This window comes from Apodemus sylvaticus, chromosome 1 (genome assembly GCF_947179515.1).
Source record: "Apodemus sylvaticus chromosome 1, mApoSyl1.1, whole genome shotgun sequence".
NCBI lineage: Eukaryota > Metazoa > Chordata > Mammalia > Rodentia > Muridae > Apodemus > Apodemus sylvaticus.
This window is the reverse complement of record NC_067472.1, coordinates 15,284,752-15,303,108: the sequence shown is the minus strand read 5'-3', so window position 1 is coordinate 15,303,108 and position 18,357 is coordinate 15,284,752. Positions and strand designations below refer to the sequence as shown.

Below are 18,357 nucleotides of genomic sequence, written 5' to 3'. Positions count from 1 at the left end.
GTTGCTTGAGTGTATGTGTGTGAATCATCTGCATGCAGAAACCCCTGGAGGTCATAAGAAGGCGGTGGATCCCGGGAACTGAGCTATAGGTAGCTGTGAGCTGCCATGTAGGTGTTGGGAACTAAACGTGGATCCTATGCAAGAACAAGGAGGCCCCTAACCACTGAGCCATCCCTCTAGCCCCTCGCCTTTCCTTATTCTGTGGGTTCCATGGATCTGGTGCAGGTCTTGGGGCTTGCGTGGCAAGTGGTTTTACACCCCCCAACTCCCAGGCAATTTTTAAAGGTCATGAGACCCAGGAAGAGTGATTGCTTATGGAGAGCCCTGTATGTCCTGGGCCCTGTGCTCAGAGCTTTCTGCCCCTTTTTGTATTTGATCCCCACTTTAAGAGAGTTGGTATTAACCTCTCAGCTGGCCCAGGGAAAGGAAGTAGCTGACCCCAGGCCACCAACTCGGCTCTTCCTAGGACAAGCCTTCAGCTCTTGTGCAAGGTTAGACTTGTTTCGGGAAATATTAAAAAAGAACATTGCTACTCCTCAGCAGGGCTGGGCTGCGCTCCTGCTGCCCGGCTGTCGCCTAGCACCTCCCTCCAGTTAGCCCCTGCATGGCTGGCTTGTCCCGGGAGCCACTAGTTCCCTCTCTGCTATAGTCCTCTGTAATCAGCGCTCCCACATTCCAGGAACCAAACTGAACCTCCAACCTCGGCTTCAGAGGTCCTGAATTCAATTCCCAGCAAGTACATGGTGGCTCACAACCATCTAAAGGGGTGTATGCTGCCCTCTTCAGGCAGGCGGATGTATATGCAGAGAACTCATACATTAAATAAATGAAGTTTTAAAAAAAAATCACAATACCCAGTCATCCTGTAGAATTAAAACTCTTAACGCTTGTGGTTATCCAATCAGATTTATGTATCAAGAAACTGACACTTTACAAGATGCCCATACAATAATTTCAGAGCCAATTGATAATGATAAAAGCATTATCCCAATTAATCTAACCTTGTGATATCATCACGTCGGCCTCCATTCTCCTGTCCCCTCTCCTGAGACACTCCTAGTCTCCCTCACCCTTAGCTCCTCCTCCCCTCTTCCTGTCCAATCACAGGCCTCTTGCTGCCCTAATGTGATTTGACAGAAAATCCTGCAACAGAGCCATGCTCAGGAGTGGGGTGCTTGGTTGCAGGTAACAGGATATGCAGTTTATGCAATGAGGACAGTGTGGGCTCCGTGGTATCCTTGGTGAGCCTTCTGTTTTCTTGTGAAGTGGATTCAGAGGAGGAAGGCTGGTTGCTGCTGGAGTGGAATCTGGAGAAACACAGGCTGGAAAGCACCATCACAACACCATCCTCCTCCTCCTCCCTCCTCCTCCTCCCCCCCTCCTTCCTCCTCTTCCCTCCTCCTCCTCCCTCCTCTTCCTCCTTCCTCCTCCTCCTTCCTCCTCTTCCCTCCTCCTCCCTCCTCTTCCTCTTTCCTCCTCCCCCTCCCCCCTCCTCCCTCCTCCTCCCCCCTCCTCCTCCCTCCTTCCTCTTCCCCCCCTCCTCCCTCCTCCTTCTCCTCCTCCCTCCTCCTCCTCCCTCCTCTTCCCCCCTCCTCCCTCCTCCTTCTCCTCCTCCCTCCTCCTCCTCCCTCCTCCTTCCTCTTCCTCCCTCCTCCTCCTCCTCCTCCCCCCTCCTCCTCCCTCCTCCTCCTCCTCCTCCGTGGAAAGTCTCCACCTGAGGTCTGGGATGAGGGTTTATCTCTGGAGCTCTTCCTGGGTGTTCTGGTGTGCAGCCTTTCTCTCTGGCTCCTCCTGTGTCCCAAGTTGATTCTCTACTTCTTTTACTTTAGAAAGGAGCTCTGGTCCTAGGATCTTCCACCAGCCCTGACCCAATCTTTAAGAGAAAGCTGGTCTTGGGAATGGAGACAGGCAGATTTCTGTGAGTTCCAGGCCATCCTAGTGTAAAGTAACAGGCTGCATAGTGAGATCTGTCTCAAGAAAGAAAAAGCTGGTTGTTGGTATTCTGTCTAAACTCCACCTCACAGTTACCTGGCAACAGCCAGGTAGGCCTGGCCCAGTATAAAAGGGGCTGCTTGCCCCTCTTCTCTCTCTTAGTCTAGCTTCTCTTGCCTTCTTGGGCCCCCCTCCCCCCCCCTCAGTCTCCACATGGTCATGGCCGGCCTCTACTTCTCTACTCTCTCCTTCTCTCTGCCTTTTTCTGCCTCTACTACTCTCTTAACTCCCCCCTCCATGCCCTAAATAAACTCTTCTCTATGCTACACCATTGTGTGGCTGGTCCCTCAGGGGGAAGGGGAGCCTTGGCAGACCTATGCCAAGGCTCCCCTTCCCTCACACCTCCCCACACCCCCACAGAACATATTCTTTTTTTGTTTTGTTTTGTTTTGTTTTGTTTTGTTTTGTTTGTTTGTTTGTTTTGTTTTTTTGAGACAGGGTTTCTCTGTGTAGCTCTGGCTGTCCTGGAACTCACTCTGTAGACCAGACTGGCCTCGAACTCAGAAATCTCCCTGCCTCTCACACCTCTCACAGAACATATTCTTTTTTTTTTTTTTTTTTTTAAGATTTATTTATTATATGTAAGTACACTGTAGCTGTCTTCAGACACACCAGAAGAGGGCATCAGATCTCTTTAAGGATGGTTGTGAGCCACCATGTGGGTGCTGGGATTTGAACTCATAACCTTTGGAAGAGCAGTCGGTGCTCTTACCCACTGAGCCATCTCTCCAGTCCCAGAACATATTCTTATACTTATTTCTCTTTTTATAATCACAAACACTTTTTTAAGCATTTGCCTTGTGCCTAGCATAGTGCTCTGGGTTTCCTGGGTGTTAGTTTAGTGCTTGCCATTTTCTTGTACAGACATATGTATTTCCCCATCTTGCAGGCTCAGGGATGGTAAATCAAGGTACACCTGTGGGAGGAAGTAGGGATTTGAACCCCTCCCTTTTCTAATGGCAAAAATAACCATTTAACACCAGCCTTCAAGGCCTTCTACCTTCTCAGCATGGGTTTAGGAAAGCCAGCACATGGAGATGAGGGTCACCTTCTCCAGTGATACGGGCCAGTCACCAAGTAGGAGTGGCTTTGATAAAGGCTATGGATTTGAACAGAGGAACTCTGAGAATAGTGGGGCGACTGTCTTAGTTACTGTTGTGTTACTGTACAGAGATAGTATGACTAAGACAATGCTTATAAAAGAAAGCACTTAACTTGGGCTTGCTTACCATTTTAGACAGTCCATTGTCATGAACAGGGAGCATGGCGGCCTGCAGGCAGACACTAGAGCAGTAGCTGAGAGCTACATCCTGGTCCACAGGCAGAGAGAGCAAGGGAGAGCGAGGGAGAGCGAGGGAGAGCGAGGGAGCGTGGGCCTGGCATGGGCTTTTGAAACATCTCAGCCCACCCTAGTGACACACCACTTTCAAACAGCCACACTTCCCGATCCTTTTAATCCTTTCAAACAGTTCTACTCCCTGATAACTGAGCATTCAAATATATATGAGTCTATGGGGACCATTGTTATTTAAACCATCACTGAAGTGGAAACTTATGGGTTCTTTGGAAAGTTAACTGGATGGTGTTTTGCTGGGGCAAGCATGTAAAGGAACAGCATGTAAATTTAACCTAAGTGGACACAGGTGAAAGGCTAAGGCAGACTTGTGAAGGAATGTTTAGCTGAAGCAGACACAGGAGAAAGGATGTTCTGCTAATGTAAGCATGCGAAAGGACATGTGATGGATTCTTTGCTAATAACACGCATGTATTGGTCTACCTTACATTTGCATAGTTGAGCTGCATTTGTCAGGACTCTATAGAGACACACACACACACACACACACACACACGCCAACAAACTTCGGGTGGTGTGCTGCAGTTTCTGGCTGCCTCTGCAGACCCAGACTCAGGCTGATTGGCGGAGTGATGTCAGCTGAGACAGACCCACGTACTGAGTGAGACTAGATCCGTGGAGGACACTCGATGTCTGTCTCTGCTAGGTAGTACCACCGCTACTAATTTGTGTTTGCTATTTCGACTCTACTGAACTGCTGTATCCGTGTTTGCAGGTGGTTGAGCTGCCTCTACTAACTGTAAACTAAACTGCCGATTTCCAGACAACATAGACGGGATTTGCTCCAAAGAACCTTTCTAAACGGGTTCACTTCCCCTGTATCCTCTCTTTTCCACTACCTATGGTGGGTGATGGGCTAATCCCAGCACTTGGGAGACAGAGGCAGGCGGATTTCTGAGTTTGAGGCCAGCCTGGTCTACAGCGTGAGTTCCAGGACAACCAGAGCTATACAGAGAAACCCTGTCTCGAAAAAATCAACAACAACAACAAAACAAGGGCTGTGTTTTTTTTTTTAATTACATACCACAGTGACAGTGTTATAGATATAGTAATGGAAGGGACACTTTGCTTTGTAGTCCAAAAGGTCCTAGAGTCACATTTCACATTTTTCTGTGTGTGTGTATGTGTGAGAGAGAGAGAGAGAGAGTGTGTGTGTGTGTGTGTGTGTATGAGAGTGTATATGAGTGCGTGTGTATATGAGAGTGTGTATGAGTGTGTGTGTGTCTATGAGAGTGTGCATCGTATGAGTGTGTGTGTTTATGCATGTGTGTGTAAGCTTGCATGTTAAGACAGGGTCTCACTATGTTATTGAGCTCACAGAGTTCTACTTGAGTCTTTTGTAATTGTAAGTGTGGACCACCATGCCTGGCCTAACCCAGTCAACCTTCTTTTCTTTTTAGGGGGTGGGTTGGGGAGGAAGTTGTTTGTTTGTTTCAAGACAGGATTTTTCTCTGGAGCCCTGGCTGTCCTGGAACTCACTCTGTAGACCAGGCTGGCCTTGAATATAAAGATCTGCCTGTCTCTGCCTTTGAGTGCTGGGATCAAAGGTGTGGGCCAATATAGCCCACCCAGCCCTCTTTTTACTCTTTTTTTTTAATGATTTATTTATTATTATAAATAAGTACACTGTAGATGTCTTCAGACACACCAAAAGAGAGCATCAGATCTCATTACAGATAGTTGTGAGCCACCATGTGGTTGTTGGAATTTGAACTCAGGACCTTCGGAAGAGCAGTCAGTGCTCTTAGCCGCTGAGCCATCTCTCCAGCCCCTCTTTTTCTCTTTATCTTTTGATTTTTGTTTTTTCCCCAGACTAGTCAAGCGAGGTAATAAGAACTTACTGCTCTTTAAGATAGGGTCTCACTAAGTTGTCCGGGCTGTGAACTTTTCAATCCTCCTGCTGTAGCTTTCTGAGTATCAAATTGCAGGATTATGCCAGTAGTCCCCACGGAGAGTGCAAAGTCTGGACTCGACTCTGTCGACTCACTCTTAGAGTGACAGGTGCAGACAGGACTAGAATGATCCTGTTCGTGGAAAGAACCGGCAAGCACAAAGGCCTCTTCTGGGGAAAGGGAGACTGGGCTGGGAGTGGCCACACTGTAGAGACCTGCAGGCATGGTGAGGAGGCTGGGAGGCTGGGTCTTGGCAAGGACGGCCCTTGAAGGTTTTGTTCCTTCTGTTGGACTAGGGCAGAGGGCAAGCAGGATATGACTGGTGGGGGAGTGTGTGCAACCTGTGAGCCATGCAGCCTCGGGAAGAAGTCAGAGGCTGACTGAGAGTCACCCTCGGTGTCATTAGGTTACCATAACAGATGACACAAACCGATGGCTTAAAGCAACTGACTATTTGCTTGTGGCTGGAGGGTAAGAGTCTGCAGTCAAGGCCCGAGGGGAGTCCCGTTTCCGCTGGAAGCTCTGGGGAAGAGGCCTTCCCTCTCTGTCTAGCCCTTGGGTGTTCACTGGTGACGTCAGCACTCCTTGGCTTGTGGCTGTGTTGTGGCAGCTGCAGGCATCTCACATGGTCATCTTTGCTTGACTTGATGTCTTAGTTTGGGTTATTGTTACTGTCAGTTTGGGGTTACTACTGCCATGACGAAACATTGCTATGATGAAATACCCTGGCGGAAAGCAAGTCGGGGAGGAAAAGGTTTATTGTGCTTAGACTTCCACATCCGTAGTGCATTGCTAAAGAAAGGCAGGACAGGAACTAAAACAGCGAGAACTTGGTGACAAGAACGGAGGCAGAGCCTGGGACGGGTGTTGTTTACAGACTGGGCAGCCTGGTCTACTTAGTGAGCCAGGCTAGCCAAGTTACATAGTGAGACCTGATCTTAAAACTAAAAGAGATAAAACGACAAGATGTGCTCATACCCTGAATCCTGACGCGCCACCCCAAGGACCTGTGTATAGACATGCTTGATAGCAGCATGTCGAAATGGCAGTCACGCAGAGACTGAGAACAAACACTGAGAGAGTACAGAGGCTGATGGTGTGGCTCAGTGGTGGAGCCCTAGGCTAGCATCTACAAGGTCCAGGCAGAGGTGGGTGATAAGAACCTCTGAGTAAAGACTCTACTTGGACACAGCATTTGTCCATTCGAAACCCAACTAAGATGGAATCATTGAATTGGTGTGGCCAGTCCCTTATTAAAATGAAAACTGATTATCAAGTGTGCTGGTTAGTTTTATGTCAACTTGACACAAGTTAGAGTCTTCTGAAATGAGGAGACCTAAATTGAGATATGCCTCCATAAGATCTGGCTCTAAGGCATTTTCTTAATTAGTGATCGATGGGGGATGGTGCAGCCTGTTGTGGGTGGGGCCATCCCTGGGCTAGTGGTCCTGGGTTCTATAAGAAAGCAGGCTGAGCCAGCCGTGAGGAATCTGGGACTTACTATGTAGACCATGCTGGCATGCTCTGCTTCCTAAGTGCTAGGATGAGAAGCATACACCACCACAGCCAGCCATATCGTGTTCTTTTGTTGTTTCGAACAGGGCCTCAACATGTAGCCTTGACTGTCTTGGGACTCACTGTGTAGACCAGGCTGGCTTTGAGCTCATAGAGATCTACCTGCCTTGGCCTCTTACGTGCTGGGATCAGGGGTGTGTACCATCATGCCTAGTCTTGCATTTTGTTCTTACAGAGTAGATTTCTCATGAACTTTTTCCATTTGCCCAAGTGATGCATAGAAATCTGTTTTTTGGGGTCAATTAGAAAGGCTTTAGCAGCCGGGCAGTGGTGGTGCACACCTTTAATCTCAGCACTTGGGAGACAGAGGCAGGTGGATTTCTGAGTTCGAGGACAGCCAGGGCTACACAGAGAAACCCTGTCTCGAAAAAACCAAAAAACAAAAAACAAAACTAAAAAAGAAAGAAAGAAAGAAAGAAAGAAAGAAAGAAAGAAAGAAAGAAAGAAAGGCTTTAGCATCAGATAAACTTGGATTCAAAAAAGGCAAACATTTATGAGTCAATGATTAACCAGGGGATATATGAAGCCTGGATTAAAATCTATTTCTTTTTTGCTATGTGACATTGGCTAGAGTCCCTCAGCATTTTTAAATTTGAGATGTTCTATAAGACCATAATTGCTTCCTAGGGACTTTTGTAAAGATAACAGTCATATCAATGCACATTGATTAAACACCTGTCTCAGTAGAGTTTCATCCTGTAACCAAGGCCAGCCTGAACTGTGCAGCCCAAGCTGACATAGAATTAGCGACCTTCCTGTCTTGGCCTTCTTAGTGCTGGGATTAGACCTGTGTGCCACCATGCCTGGCTTGTAGAGCATTTTCTATGAGCTTTTCCATTTTCTCTCTCTGGTCTCTCTGGTCCCTTTGACCTTTTTGAGAAAAAGAAACTAAGGTTAACCTTATTGGTGCTGCCTACCATGTAAGCGCACTGTGCCCAAAGCCACCGTGGTCACAGCTAGACCGTTTAGGTTGGACAGCATACTAAGTACCCAGTATGAGAAGGTACCAGGCCTAGTACTTGGATGCCTGCCTTCTGTTCTCCACGGGCCATCTCAGTCTCCCGTAGCACTTCCAGAGCATCTTGCTTGGATGTCTGTGCTATACCTCTCTGGCAATTCACCAGCTTTGTCTTACACGCAAATTCCCTCCAAAGAAAATAAGTTTAAGAAAAAAAAATGTTTTTCCGGTGTCAGGGATAAAATGTAGGGGCTAGACTAAGAGGTCTACAGCCACGGAGCTACAGACCCCAGCTTGGGATGGGTGCTTCGTTTTATGGGCTGTCGAGGGTCTCAGAGCGCTGGGTTGACCCCTGTTGCTCACTGGCTGCTTCTTCCCCAGAGATGAGAATGGCCGGACTGGCGATGTCTGTGAGGCGTCCTCAGCACCCCTGGGGCTGAGGCTCCACCAGCAGCCATGGGGCTCGACTGGCCCCGAGCCTGGCTGTCGGGCCTGCCCACAGCTGTGGTGTACGGCTCCTTGGCTCTCTTCAGCTCCATCCTGCATAATGTGTTCCTGCTGTACTACGTGGACACCTTCGTCTCGGTGTACAAGATCAACAAAGTGTCCTTCTGGGTTGGAGAGGTAGGCCAAGCATGAGGCGGCTCGCACAGTGGGGAGACTGGGCATCAGGTTCTGGGTACACAGCAGGTGCAGGGTCCTGTCCCAGGGTTAGGCTCTTGGGGCAGGCTGCGCTGTTCAGCAAAATTCAGCCAAAAAAGCTGGTAGGGTCTTTTTTTTTTTTTTGGTTTTTCGAGACAGGGTTTCTCTGTGTAGCCCTGGCTATCCTGGAACTCACTCTGTAGACCAGGCTGGCCTCAAACTCAGAAATCCACTTGCCTCTGCCTCTCAAGTGCTGGGATTACAGGTGTGCGCCAACATCCCCGGTGCTGTAGTCTTAAGGACTTTTTTTTTTTAAAGAATTTAGTTATTTATGTATATGAATACACTGTCGCTGTCTTCAGACGCACCAGAAGAGGTCATCAGATCCCATTATAGATGGTCGTGAGCCATCATGTGGTTGCTGGAATTTGAACTCAGGACCTCTGGAAGAACAGTCAGAGCTCTTACCTTCTGAGCCCTCTCTCCAGTCCTTAAGGACTCTTCAGGAGAATTCTAGAAGCTCCTGGCCACTGCCTTCGCTCTCCGCTGTTTGTGTGTTCATATACGATATCCCCATATGTATCGGTCATCTGGATACACTTACCAGCTGCCCTGGGTCCTGGAGTTGGGTGTGTGGTGTGTGTACCAGCGCAGGAGGCGTTTGGGCAGAGGAACAGGCACAGAAGCTTGCTGGCAGGAAGCAGCTGCCGTCTTTGGGGGAGGTGCATGGCCTGGAGTTGGGGAGCCCTGTATACCCCACCTGCCCACCTCTCTCTTCTTGCAGACTGTATTTCTCCTCTGGAACAGCTTCAATGACCCCCTCTTCGGCTGGCTCAGCGACCGCCAGTTCCTCAGCTCCCAGCCCCGGTGTGTCTGAGGGAATGGTACATCACTGGCCTGGTCCTGTTCTGATGATCTCCCCCAGATGAAGGATTACTGCTCGCATACTGGGGGAGGGGAGGGAGGAACGACTTATGGGCATGGCCCAGCCAGGGGAAGGGGTTGACCCTAGATTGATGAGGGATGTAGGGCGGGTAGGGGGAGGGGCTACTCACCCTTCCGGACCACTTATTTCCCCTGCTTTCTAGATACTATTCCCTTCCCTTTCCCTTTTTGGGCTCCTTTAGAAGCACAGCTTAACCAGTCATAGGCCTTCTCTCCTCAGCCCCACTGCCCTACCCAAAGGGCTATGGGATACTGATCCTCAGGGCTGGTGGTAGAAAGTCTCAGGTCAGGGGCTGGCGACTCAGGGTGTATCTAGGTATGAATTCCTCCATCTGTCTTTTGGGTCCAGCCAGGGGAACTAGGGCCTGCTCTGGCCTTAACTAACACCTTCCTCTCCCTGACAGGTCAGGAGCAGGGCTCTCCTCCAGAGACGTGGTGCTCACCCGGGTCCGGGCACTGGGCTGCCATGGGCCGCTGCTGGCCCTGTCCTTTCTGGCATTCTGGGTGCCCTGGGCCCCTGCTGGCTTACAGTTCTTACTGTGCCTGTGCCTTTATGATGGCTTCCTGACGCTCGTGGACCTCCACCACCATGCCTTGCTGGCCGACCTGGCGCTCTCAGCCCACGACCGCACCCACCTCAACTTTTACTGCTCTCTCTTCAGTGCAGCTGGCTCCCTGTCTGTCTTTGCCTCCTACGCCTTTTGGAACAAGGAGGACTTCTCCTCCTTCCGTGCCTTCTGTGTGGTACTGGCTGCTGGCTCCGGGCTGGGCTTTCTGGGGGCCACACAATTGTTGAAGCGGCGGATCGAGGCGACCAGAAGGGACAGGGGTTGCCCGGGCCTGGACGTGGATGGTGGGTGAGCGACTTGCCTTGGCTTTCTACGGTCAGAGTCTGACTTTAACACCCAGTCCTGCTGGCCACTCTGGCGTGAGTGACCCCATGTCTTCCCTTCCCCTCTGCCCACAGAGTGAGGGAAGAGGAGCCGCTGGTGGGTGGGGTGGAAACCGGCAGCATCACCTTAGGCCAGTACCTCCGGCAACTGGCGCGCCACCAAAACTTCCTGTGGTTCGTGGGCATGGACCTGGTACAGGTATGAGGAAGCTTTCCCTCGCCCCCTCCTTCAAGGGCACTTCAGGAGCTGGAAATGCAGGGAGTCAGGAGACCTAGGTTCTAGCACTTTCTGTGTCATCGCCCCGCCCCCATTCCCATGGTGCCTACAATTGTTGAATCCAGAGCCTTGTATATTTTTAGGGACTCACTCTCCCCCGAGCTACACCCCAGCCACTCTCACTGTGTAAGCCTAGGCTGGTCCCAGCCGCCAAGGCCAGGCCCGTCTTCATCCATTAGACTGAAGAATCTTTTTTTTTTTTTTAGTTCTTCCTTCATGTGTATGGATGTTTTTCCTGAATGTCTGTTTGTGTACCAGTGTCTGCCTGGAACCCAGGGGGCTCAAAGAGGCTGTGGGATCCCCTGGGACTAGAGTTAAGGCTGTGAGGTGCCATGTGGGTTCAGGGAATTGAACCTGGGTCCTCTGGAAGAGCAGCCAGAGCTCTTAATCACTGAGCCATTTCTCCAGCCCCTGAAACAACCTGTTTTTTGTTGTTGTTTGTTTGTTTGTTTGTTTGTTTTTTGGATTTGGTTTTTTTGAGACAGGGTTTCTCTGTATAGCCCTGGCTGTCCTGGAACTCACTCTGTAGACCAGGCTGGCCTCAAACTCAGAAATCTGCCTGCCTCTGCCTCCCAGAGTGCTGGGATTACAGGTGTGTGCCACCAACACCCAGCTCCAGTTTTGTTTGTTTGTTTGTTTGTTTGTTTGTTTTTTAACACCAAGAGCCACATCATCTAAAAACATATGTGTATACAAGTTAGCTAGACTTAAAAATGAATTATTTTTATGCCATGAAAACATAAAAATTGTTCTATTTGCTGATTTTATCATGCCTTCAAACTAAAATTCCATAGGCCACAAGGGATTGTCATTTAGGTTTGTTTGGGTATATTCCATGTTTGGTGACATGGGACAGTGCACTCCTGCTGTGAGGGCCAGGGCTGCTGCTCTCCTGCTGGCCTGTGAACTATCCTGTCCTCTCCTCCCCTCCCCTTCCCCCGCCCCTCCCCCTGCCCCCACCTGTCCTGCAGGTGTTCCACTGCCACTTCAACAGTAACTTCTTCCCTCTCTTCCTGGAGCACCTGCTGTCCGACCACATCTCCCTCTCCACTGGCTCCTTCCTGTTGGGTGAGTAGTGCCTCAGGCCAGTGGCCTCCCATCCCCCCCTTCCCCCTTGCTGCCCCCAGGTCTGTTCTCCTTGGGTGGAGGTTAGTGGGCCTCACTTCAGTCAGGAGTGATGGTGCCGCCCAGAGGCCGTGAGCTGCAGAGCAGGGCCCGGCTGCAGTGCCGTTCTTTTTAATCGTCTGAGCCACTCGCTTTTTGCTTGTTTTTCTTTTCTTTTTCCTTTTTTTTTCTTTTTTCCCTTTGAGACAGGGTTTTTCTGTGTAGCTTTGACTTTTGTGGAATTTGCTCTGTAGACCGCACAAGGCCTCAAACTCACAGAGATCCGCTTACCTCTGCCTCCTGAGGCCTGGAATTAGTGTGCCCCACCACAGCCCAGCTTTTTTCTTTTTTCCCCACCACTGTCTTTTGTAACAGGGAGGGTAATAATAGCACAGCGGCCCCTGTAGTGACGTGTTACATATCTGTGGATCAGCCAACCATGGTCCAAAGTATTAGGAGAAAAGTCCGTGACTCCAGTAAACGTGCGATCTCTGTGTTCACGTTCATCATCTACTGTTTGTGTGGAGAAAACGTGGCCGTGTGCGAGCCCTGGGGCTCCTTGGGAGGTCAGAGGGCAGCGTTCAGGAAATGGTTCTTTCCTTCTGCCACGTGGGACCCAGGGATCAAACTCAGGTCGTCCGGCTTGGTGGACCTCCTGCTGAGCCATCTCACTGACCCTAAAGCCTTTTTCTTTCTTTCCTGTCCCTGTATCCTTATTGGTACACTATAACAGGTACCTGCATAGCGTTTACAGTACTGAATATTATAGTCAAGACATCACTTACGCCCGGCTTGATGACACGCACCTGTAATCTCAGCGTTATAGAAGCTGAGGCAGGATTGAGGAGAGTTTGATACCACCTTGGATCTAATAAGTAAATAAATTAATTGATAAGTTAATTAATCATGAACAGTAACAACAAATAAAAAACTCAAATGGCAAATAATGTTTTAAAGGAATAACAACAACAAAAAAGATAATTTAAAGTACATGGGAGAGGTTGAGGACGTAGCTCAGTTGGTAGAACCTAGACGATGCCCTTCTGGGCTGGATTCCCTAGCACCACACAAACATGACATGTTGGTCCACATCTATAATTGACGTACTTGGGAGGTATGGTTAGGACCAGAAATTCAAGATCAGCCTAGGCTACAAAGCAGGTTTGAGGCTAGTCTTGGATATATGAAACCCCGTGTCAAAAAAATTGAAATTGAAATTTTTATTTTAATGAAATAAAAGGTTGAGCATGGCAGTGTAGGCGTCTAATCCCAGCACCCAGAAGTGAGAAGTAGGCTGATTTCTGTGAGTTTGAAGCCAGCCTGGTCTACATGATGAGTTTCAAGCCAGCCAGGGCTACATACTGAGATCCTGATTCAAAACAAAAACAAAATAAAACAAAATAGGTAGAGTATAATGGCACATGCCTTTAATCCCAGCTCTGGGAGGCAAAAGAGGTAGATCTCTGTGAGTTTGAGGATAGCCTGGTCTACAGAGTGAGTTCCAGGACCACCAGGGCTACACAGAGAAAGGCCTGGTCTCAAACAAACAAACAAATGAGTTTAAGGCTATGTAGTGCTACATGACACTAAATTAAAAAACAAAAGTATCTGGGAGTATGTATATCGACCCTATGCAGATATGGTGCATTTGATATCAAGGTCTTGAAAATCCATAGACTTTGCTCTCCATGAGGGGTCCTGGAGTGAATGGCCAGGATCCTAAGGGACTGCAATACCTACCTGAAGGGCTTATGAAAATTATGGTGTAAAAAGCAGACTGGAGAGATGGCTCAGGGGTTAGGAGCACTGGCTGCTCTTCCAGAGGACCCAGGTTTGCTTTCCATTTACCCACGTGGTAACTCCCAGATGTCCATCTGTAACTCCAGTTCCAGGGGCTCCAATCCCTCTTCTGGCCTCTGCATGGATATACACGCAGCCAAACCATGTGTGCACATAAAACATATATATGTGTGTGTGTATGTGTGTGTGTACAATCAAAACATGCAGGCACATACAAATTAGAATATGACAATAAAGTGCAATAAAGTACAAGACATTGTTGGTTCACAGTGAATGCAGATTGGTTCTGATTATTACAGTGTCCGTTGCCAACCACTGCTGAGGCTGTGGCATTGCTGCTTCTGAAGCAGTGGGACCCTCTTCCCTCCCCAGGCATCTCCTATGTTGCTCCTCATCTCAACAACCTGTACTTCCTGCCCCTGTGCCGGCGCTGGGGTGTCTATGCCGTGGTGAGGGGGCTCTTCGTGCTCAAGCTGAGCCTTAGCCTCCTCATGCTGCTGGCTGGCCCAGACCAGCCCGGCCTTCTTGGCCTCTTCATTGCCAGGTATGCTCTGCCTGCCCTCGTCCCCACACCACTGTGGCCACTCGTTTTACCCTTGCTTCTCTCTCCACGGGCAGCAACCGTGTCTTCACTGAGGGAACCTGTAAGCTGCTGACCCTGGTGGTCACCGACCTGGTGGACGAGGACCTGGTGCTGAACCATCGCAAACAGGCGGCCTCGGCGCTTCTCTTTGGCATGGTTGCCCTGGTGACCAAACCTGGCCAGACCTTTGCCCCGCTGCTGGGCACCTGGCTTCTCTGCTTCTACACAGGTGAGGCTCATGGTGCACAGCTTATGTGTGCCAGCTCTGCGTCTAGTGAGGGGGTCAGAGGGTCTCTGCCTCGGCCTGTGATGCTATGGGATGCTAAGCTTGCTGGCCCACCCCTCCATTTTTTCATAAGTGAACTGATTTTTTCAACGAATCAGCATAGACCAGTATAGGCTGGGCCCTGTGTGTAAGGGGAGTAACCCTAAGGCATGTGAAACCTTAGCTGTCTCGGAGTTTAGATTCTAGATGGCGTCGGGTGGTGCATGCCTTTAATCCTAGCACTCAGAAGGCAGAGGCAGACAGATCAGTGAGTCTGAGGCCAGCCTGGTACAGAGCAAATTCTAGTATAGCCAGGGCTATATAGAGAAACCTTGTCTTAGAAAAAAATATTTTAGACAGGGAGAGGGGGGGACAGGTGGGCTTTCAGTGTTTAAGGAAGCTGTTTGGAGAATTAGATGCTGGGAAAGGACATGGTCTGACTGATGTGTGGAAGACGTTTGCTCTGGCTGCCCTGAGTAGCGCGTGCACATCAGTGTGGTGAGTAGCTCAGCGGTGTTAAGGACACAGTAGCAGAGGCTGTGGAAGCTTGGACTTGGGAGGGGGCAGGGAGGTGCGTGGGGAAATGAGGTGACACGTAGGCATGGGTGTGGGGGTGACAGCTGAAGACCGAGAGGCATGAGATATGGTGGTGTCTTATGAGAGGGGAAGGATGTGGAGAAAGGGGTTCAAGGCTAGCCGGTTCTGCTGAGTAAGTCCCAGGTTAGCCTGGGCTGCACAAAGAAACCTCGTCTCAAAAAACAAACCTGGCTGGAGAGATGGCTCAGTGGTTAAGAGCCCTGACTGCTCTAACAGAGGACCTGGGTTCAAATCCCAAAGCCCACATGGCAGCTCCAGGGGATCTGATACCCTCACACCGATGCTCATAAAATTAAATGATTAAGGGAAAAAAGGAAATCAAAACAAACAAAAAAATGGATGTGGTAGGAGTTGGCAAGATGGAAGAGGCCTGTAATTCTAACATCTAGGAGACAGAGGCAGGAGGGTGAGGAGGAAGAAGAGACGATGCATTTGTGGTTAGGAATTATGGCATATTCCTATAATCCCAGCTCTTGTTAAGACTAAGGCAGGTTACTATGAGATTGAAGCCAGCCAATAGTGACAGTTTAAAAAGATGTTTTTGTTTGTATTTTTGTATTTTGAGACAGAACTTCTCTGTATAGACTTGGCTGTCCTGTAACTCGTTCTGTAGACCAGGCTGGCCTCAGACTCAGAGATCCACTAGCCTCTGCCTCTTGAGTGCTGGGATTAAAAGCATGTATCACCATACCTGGCCTGCCTTAACCTTTTAGTTGTGGTTTAGGCCACTTGTAATGTTTCAGATGCCATCCTGTGGGCTTTGGAGGGTTAACGGTTCTGACCTTGCTCCTTCTGTGTGCTCTCATCCTAGGTCATGATCTTTTTCAGCAGCCTCCAGTGGCTTCAGTGGGGAGCGTGCGGCCATGGCCAGAGCCACCAGCCCCGGCCCCCGCGCAGGCTCCCACACTCCGCCAGGGCTGCTTCTACCTGCTGGTGTTTGTCCCCATCACCTGTGCGCTGCTGCAGCTCTTCACCTGGTCCCAGTTCACGCTGCATGGGAGACGCCTACGTATGGTCAAGGCCCAGCGGCAGAACCTGGTCCAGATCCATACACTGAACATTAAGATGGTGTGAGAGGTCCGGCAGGACCACTGTGCTGACTGAGATCACTGCCCCAGTCCCAGCGGTAGCCTCTCTTGCCAGCATCCTGCTTCCTCATCTCTAGGTTCAGCCTAGAGAACGGATGGGATGGTCGGGGTCTTCCTGGGGCCGGACCAGGAGCATCACCAAGGACTGCCCTTCTTTAGTCATGTGACTCAGCTTGTGCAAGGGCTGGGCAGCGTGTGTGTGTGTGTGTGTGTGTGTGTGTGTGCGCGCGTGCGCGCACGTGCGTGTGCTCAGGAACCTGTGACTCCTGTGGGGCAGGAAGAAAGGAGGACCAGAAAGGGTGGGGCTGAGGGCAGTGCCCAGGAGCAGCCTGGGACCTGTAGCTGGGGCTGACCAGGTGGGCTCGGGAGTTTCTGATGCCATGACCGCCCCTTTTGCCCTCTCAGGTGAAGCTGACTGAAAGTGCCACTTCCCTCTCCTGATTTCTCTCAGAGGGTTCTCTGCCTCAGCAATGCGTGAAGTGACACGCCCTCTCCTTCCCCCCTTCCCCCCAAACCCCAGCAGGCTCATGTCATTTCAAATCAAGTAAAGCCAGTCATTCTGATTCTTCGGGTCTGTGCTGTGTGTGGGAGGCAGGCAGACAGGGTTGTTGGGGGCTGGGAAGCAGAAAAGTTCCCCAAGATAACTTTCCTAGAGATACTAGGCTAAAACTGCAAATTGCAAGCTGAACCTGGTGATTTGTACCTATAATCCCAACATTTGGAAGGCTGAGGCAGGATTGCCCCAAGTTCAAAGCCAGGCTAACAAACAAACAATGGACCAAACAAAAAAACTACCAATGCCACCAACAAAGGAATCCAGTGGAGTGCTGGGTGATCAGGCCTGAAACCGGTTACCCCAGCACACATCCCACACACACCATTGCAGAACAGTCGTCAAAAGGAGCTTCTGTTAGGCTAGGGGCTGTCAGCCCAGAAATCACCCTAGGAGCTTCCAAAACCCCATTCTGGTTGAATGGGTTTGAACGGTGCTGTGCTGTAGTCTTCATATGGTGAAAGCCTCCGTGTGGGTTCTGAGGGTCTGCACAGGGGACCAGCCTTTCTAGAGCGCATGGTCCAGCCAATGAGCAGGGGTTCTCTCAAAGTTGTTTTTTTTTTTTTTTTTTTTTTGTGGTTCTGAAAGTATGAATCATAAAACACCTGTATTTTATAGTTATTGGGGGTAGTATAAACATTTGTTAGGTATCAGGCAACTTCCTTTTAGATATAGGAATTTATTTTTATTTTACTTTATTTTTTTGAGACAAGGTTTCTTAGTGTAGCCCTGGCTGTCCTGGTACTCACTCTGTAGACCAGACTGGCCTCAAACTCAGATCCATCTGCTTCTACATCTTGAGTGCTAGGGTAAAAGGCAATCACCACTACACCCAGCTCCTTAACTTACTGAGGTATTTATTACATTTATTTGTATCTGTTTGTGGAGTGGAGGTCAAAGGTCAGCTTGCTGCATGGAGTCAGTTCCGTGTGGGTCCTGGGAGTCAGACACAGATGGACAGATCTGCAGTCATCTCAGTGACTCAAGCTCTTCATCTTACTATATCCCCAAATGGTTTGTGGGTGGGTGAGGGGGACTGAGGTAGACAGCAGGGCTGCATGCATGCTGTGCTCTGCTACTGAACTGTCAACCCCAGCCCTCTTCATGCCATTGTGGAGACTGGCTCAGAATTCATTCTGTAACCCACACAGTTCTTAAACATGTCAATCTCCTGCCTTGGTCTCCTGAGTAGCTAGGATTACAGGCCTGTTTGATATGTCTTCTGCAAATGAGTGTTAAGAACCTCTGTTGGGCTGGAGAGATGGCTCAGCAGTTAAGAGCCCTGACTGCTCTTCTGGAGGTCATGAGTTCAAATCCCAGCAACCACATGGTGGCTCACGATCATCAGTAATGAGAAACAAATAAAAACCTATGGGCCAGAGCAAGAGGAAGAAGGGAAGGGGGTAAAAAGGAAGAAAAGAAAAAGAAGGAGGAGGAGGAACAGGAGCAGGAGGAGGAAGAGGAGGAGCAGGAGGAGGAAGAAGAAGAAAAAAGAAGAAGAAGGAAGGAGGAGGAGGAAGAGGAGGAAAAAAGACCCTCTGCTTTAGGCCATGTGTGTTGGTGCATAAATCTTTAATCCCAGCACTTGGGAGGCAGATCTTTGTGAGTTCAAGGTCAGTCTGGTCTAAGGAAGAGTTCCAGGACAGAGAAATCCTGTCTGAGAAAACAAAACAAAAACCTCTCTGTTTTCAGAGATGAAGTCTAGTTTCACCCACAATATACACAGGTAGACCCTCAATGCTCTTCTGTCCACCCCACAGTTTGGGGTGTGGTCTGCATATCACTTTGAGGGAACTCCCCTTTCTTCCTACCAGGCACTGGTCACAGAAAGAGGTCAGAC

At 49.5% G+C, this 18,357-nt stretch overlaps 1 protein-coding gene across 4 annotated transcripts in view; it reads left to right on the top strand.

Annotated features, from left to right (window-relative positions):
• The window catches only part of Mfsd13a (major facilitator superfamily domain containing 13A), a 34,586-nt gene extending 18,059 nt beyond the window's left edge, over positions 1-16,527 (top strand). For all 4 annotated transcript variants that reach the window (XM_052184566.1, XM_052184584.1, XM_052184576.1 and 1 more), the window contains 8 exons: positions 8,153-8,395; positions 9,198-9,280; positions 9,763-10,215; positions 10,326-10,449; positions 11,499-11,595; positions 13,804-13,975; positions 14,050-14,243; positions 15,688-16,527. In XM_052184566.1, coding sequence (XP_052040526.1) covers positions 8,228-8,395; positions 9,198-9,280; positions 9,763-10,215; positions 10,326-10,449; positions 11,499-11,595; positions 13,804-13,975; positions 14,050-14,243; positions 15,688-15,950 — 1,554 coding nt within the window. In that variant the 5' untranslated portion in view covers positions 8,153-8,227 and the 3' untranslated portion in view covers positions 15,951-16,527. The remainder of the gene's footprint in view (positions 1-8,152; positions 8,396-9,197; positions 9,281-9,762; positions 10,216-10,325; positions 10,450-11,498; positions 11,596-13,803; positions 13,976-14,049; positions 14,244-15,687) is intronic.
• Positions 16,528-18,357: the final 1,830 nt, after the last annotated feature.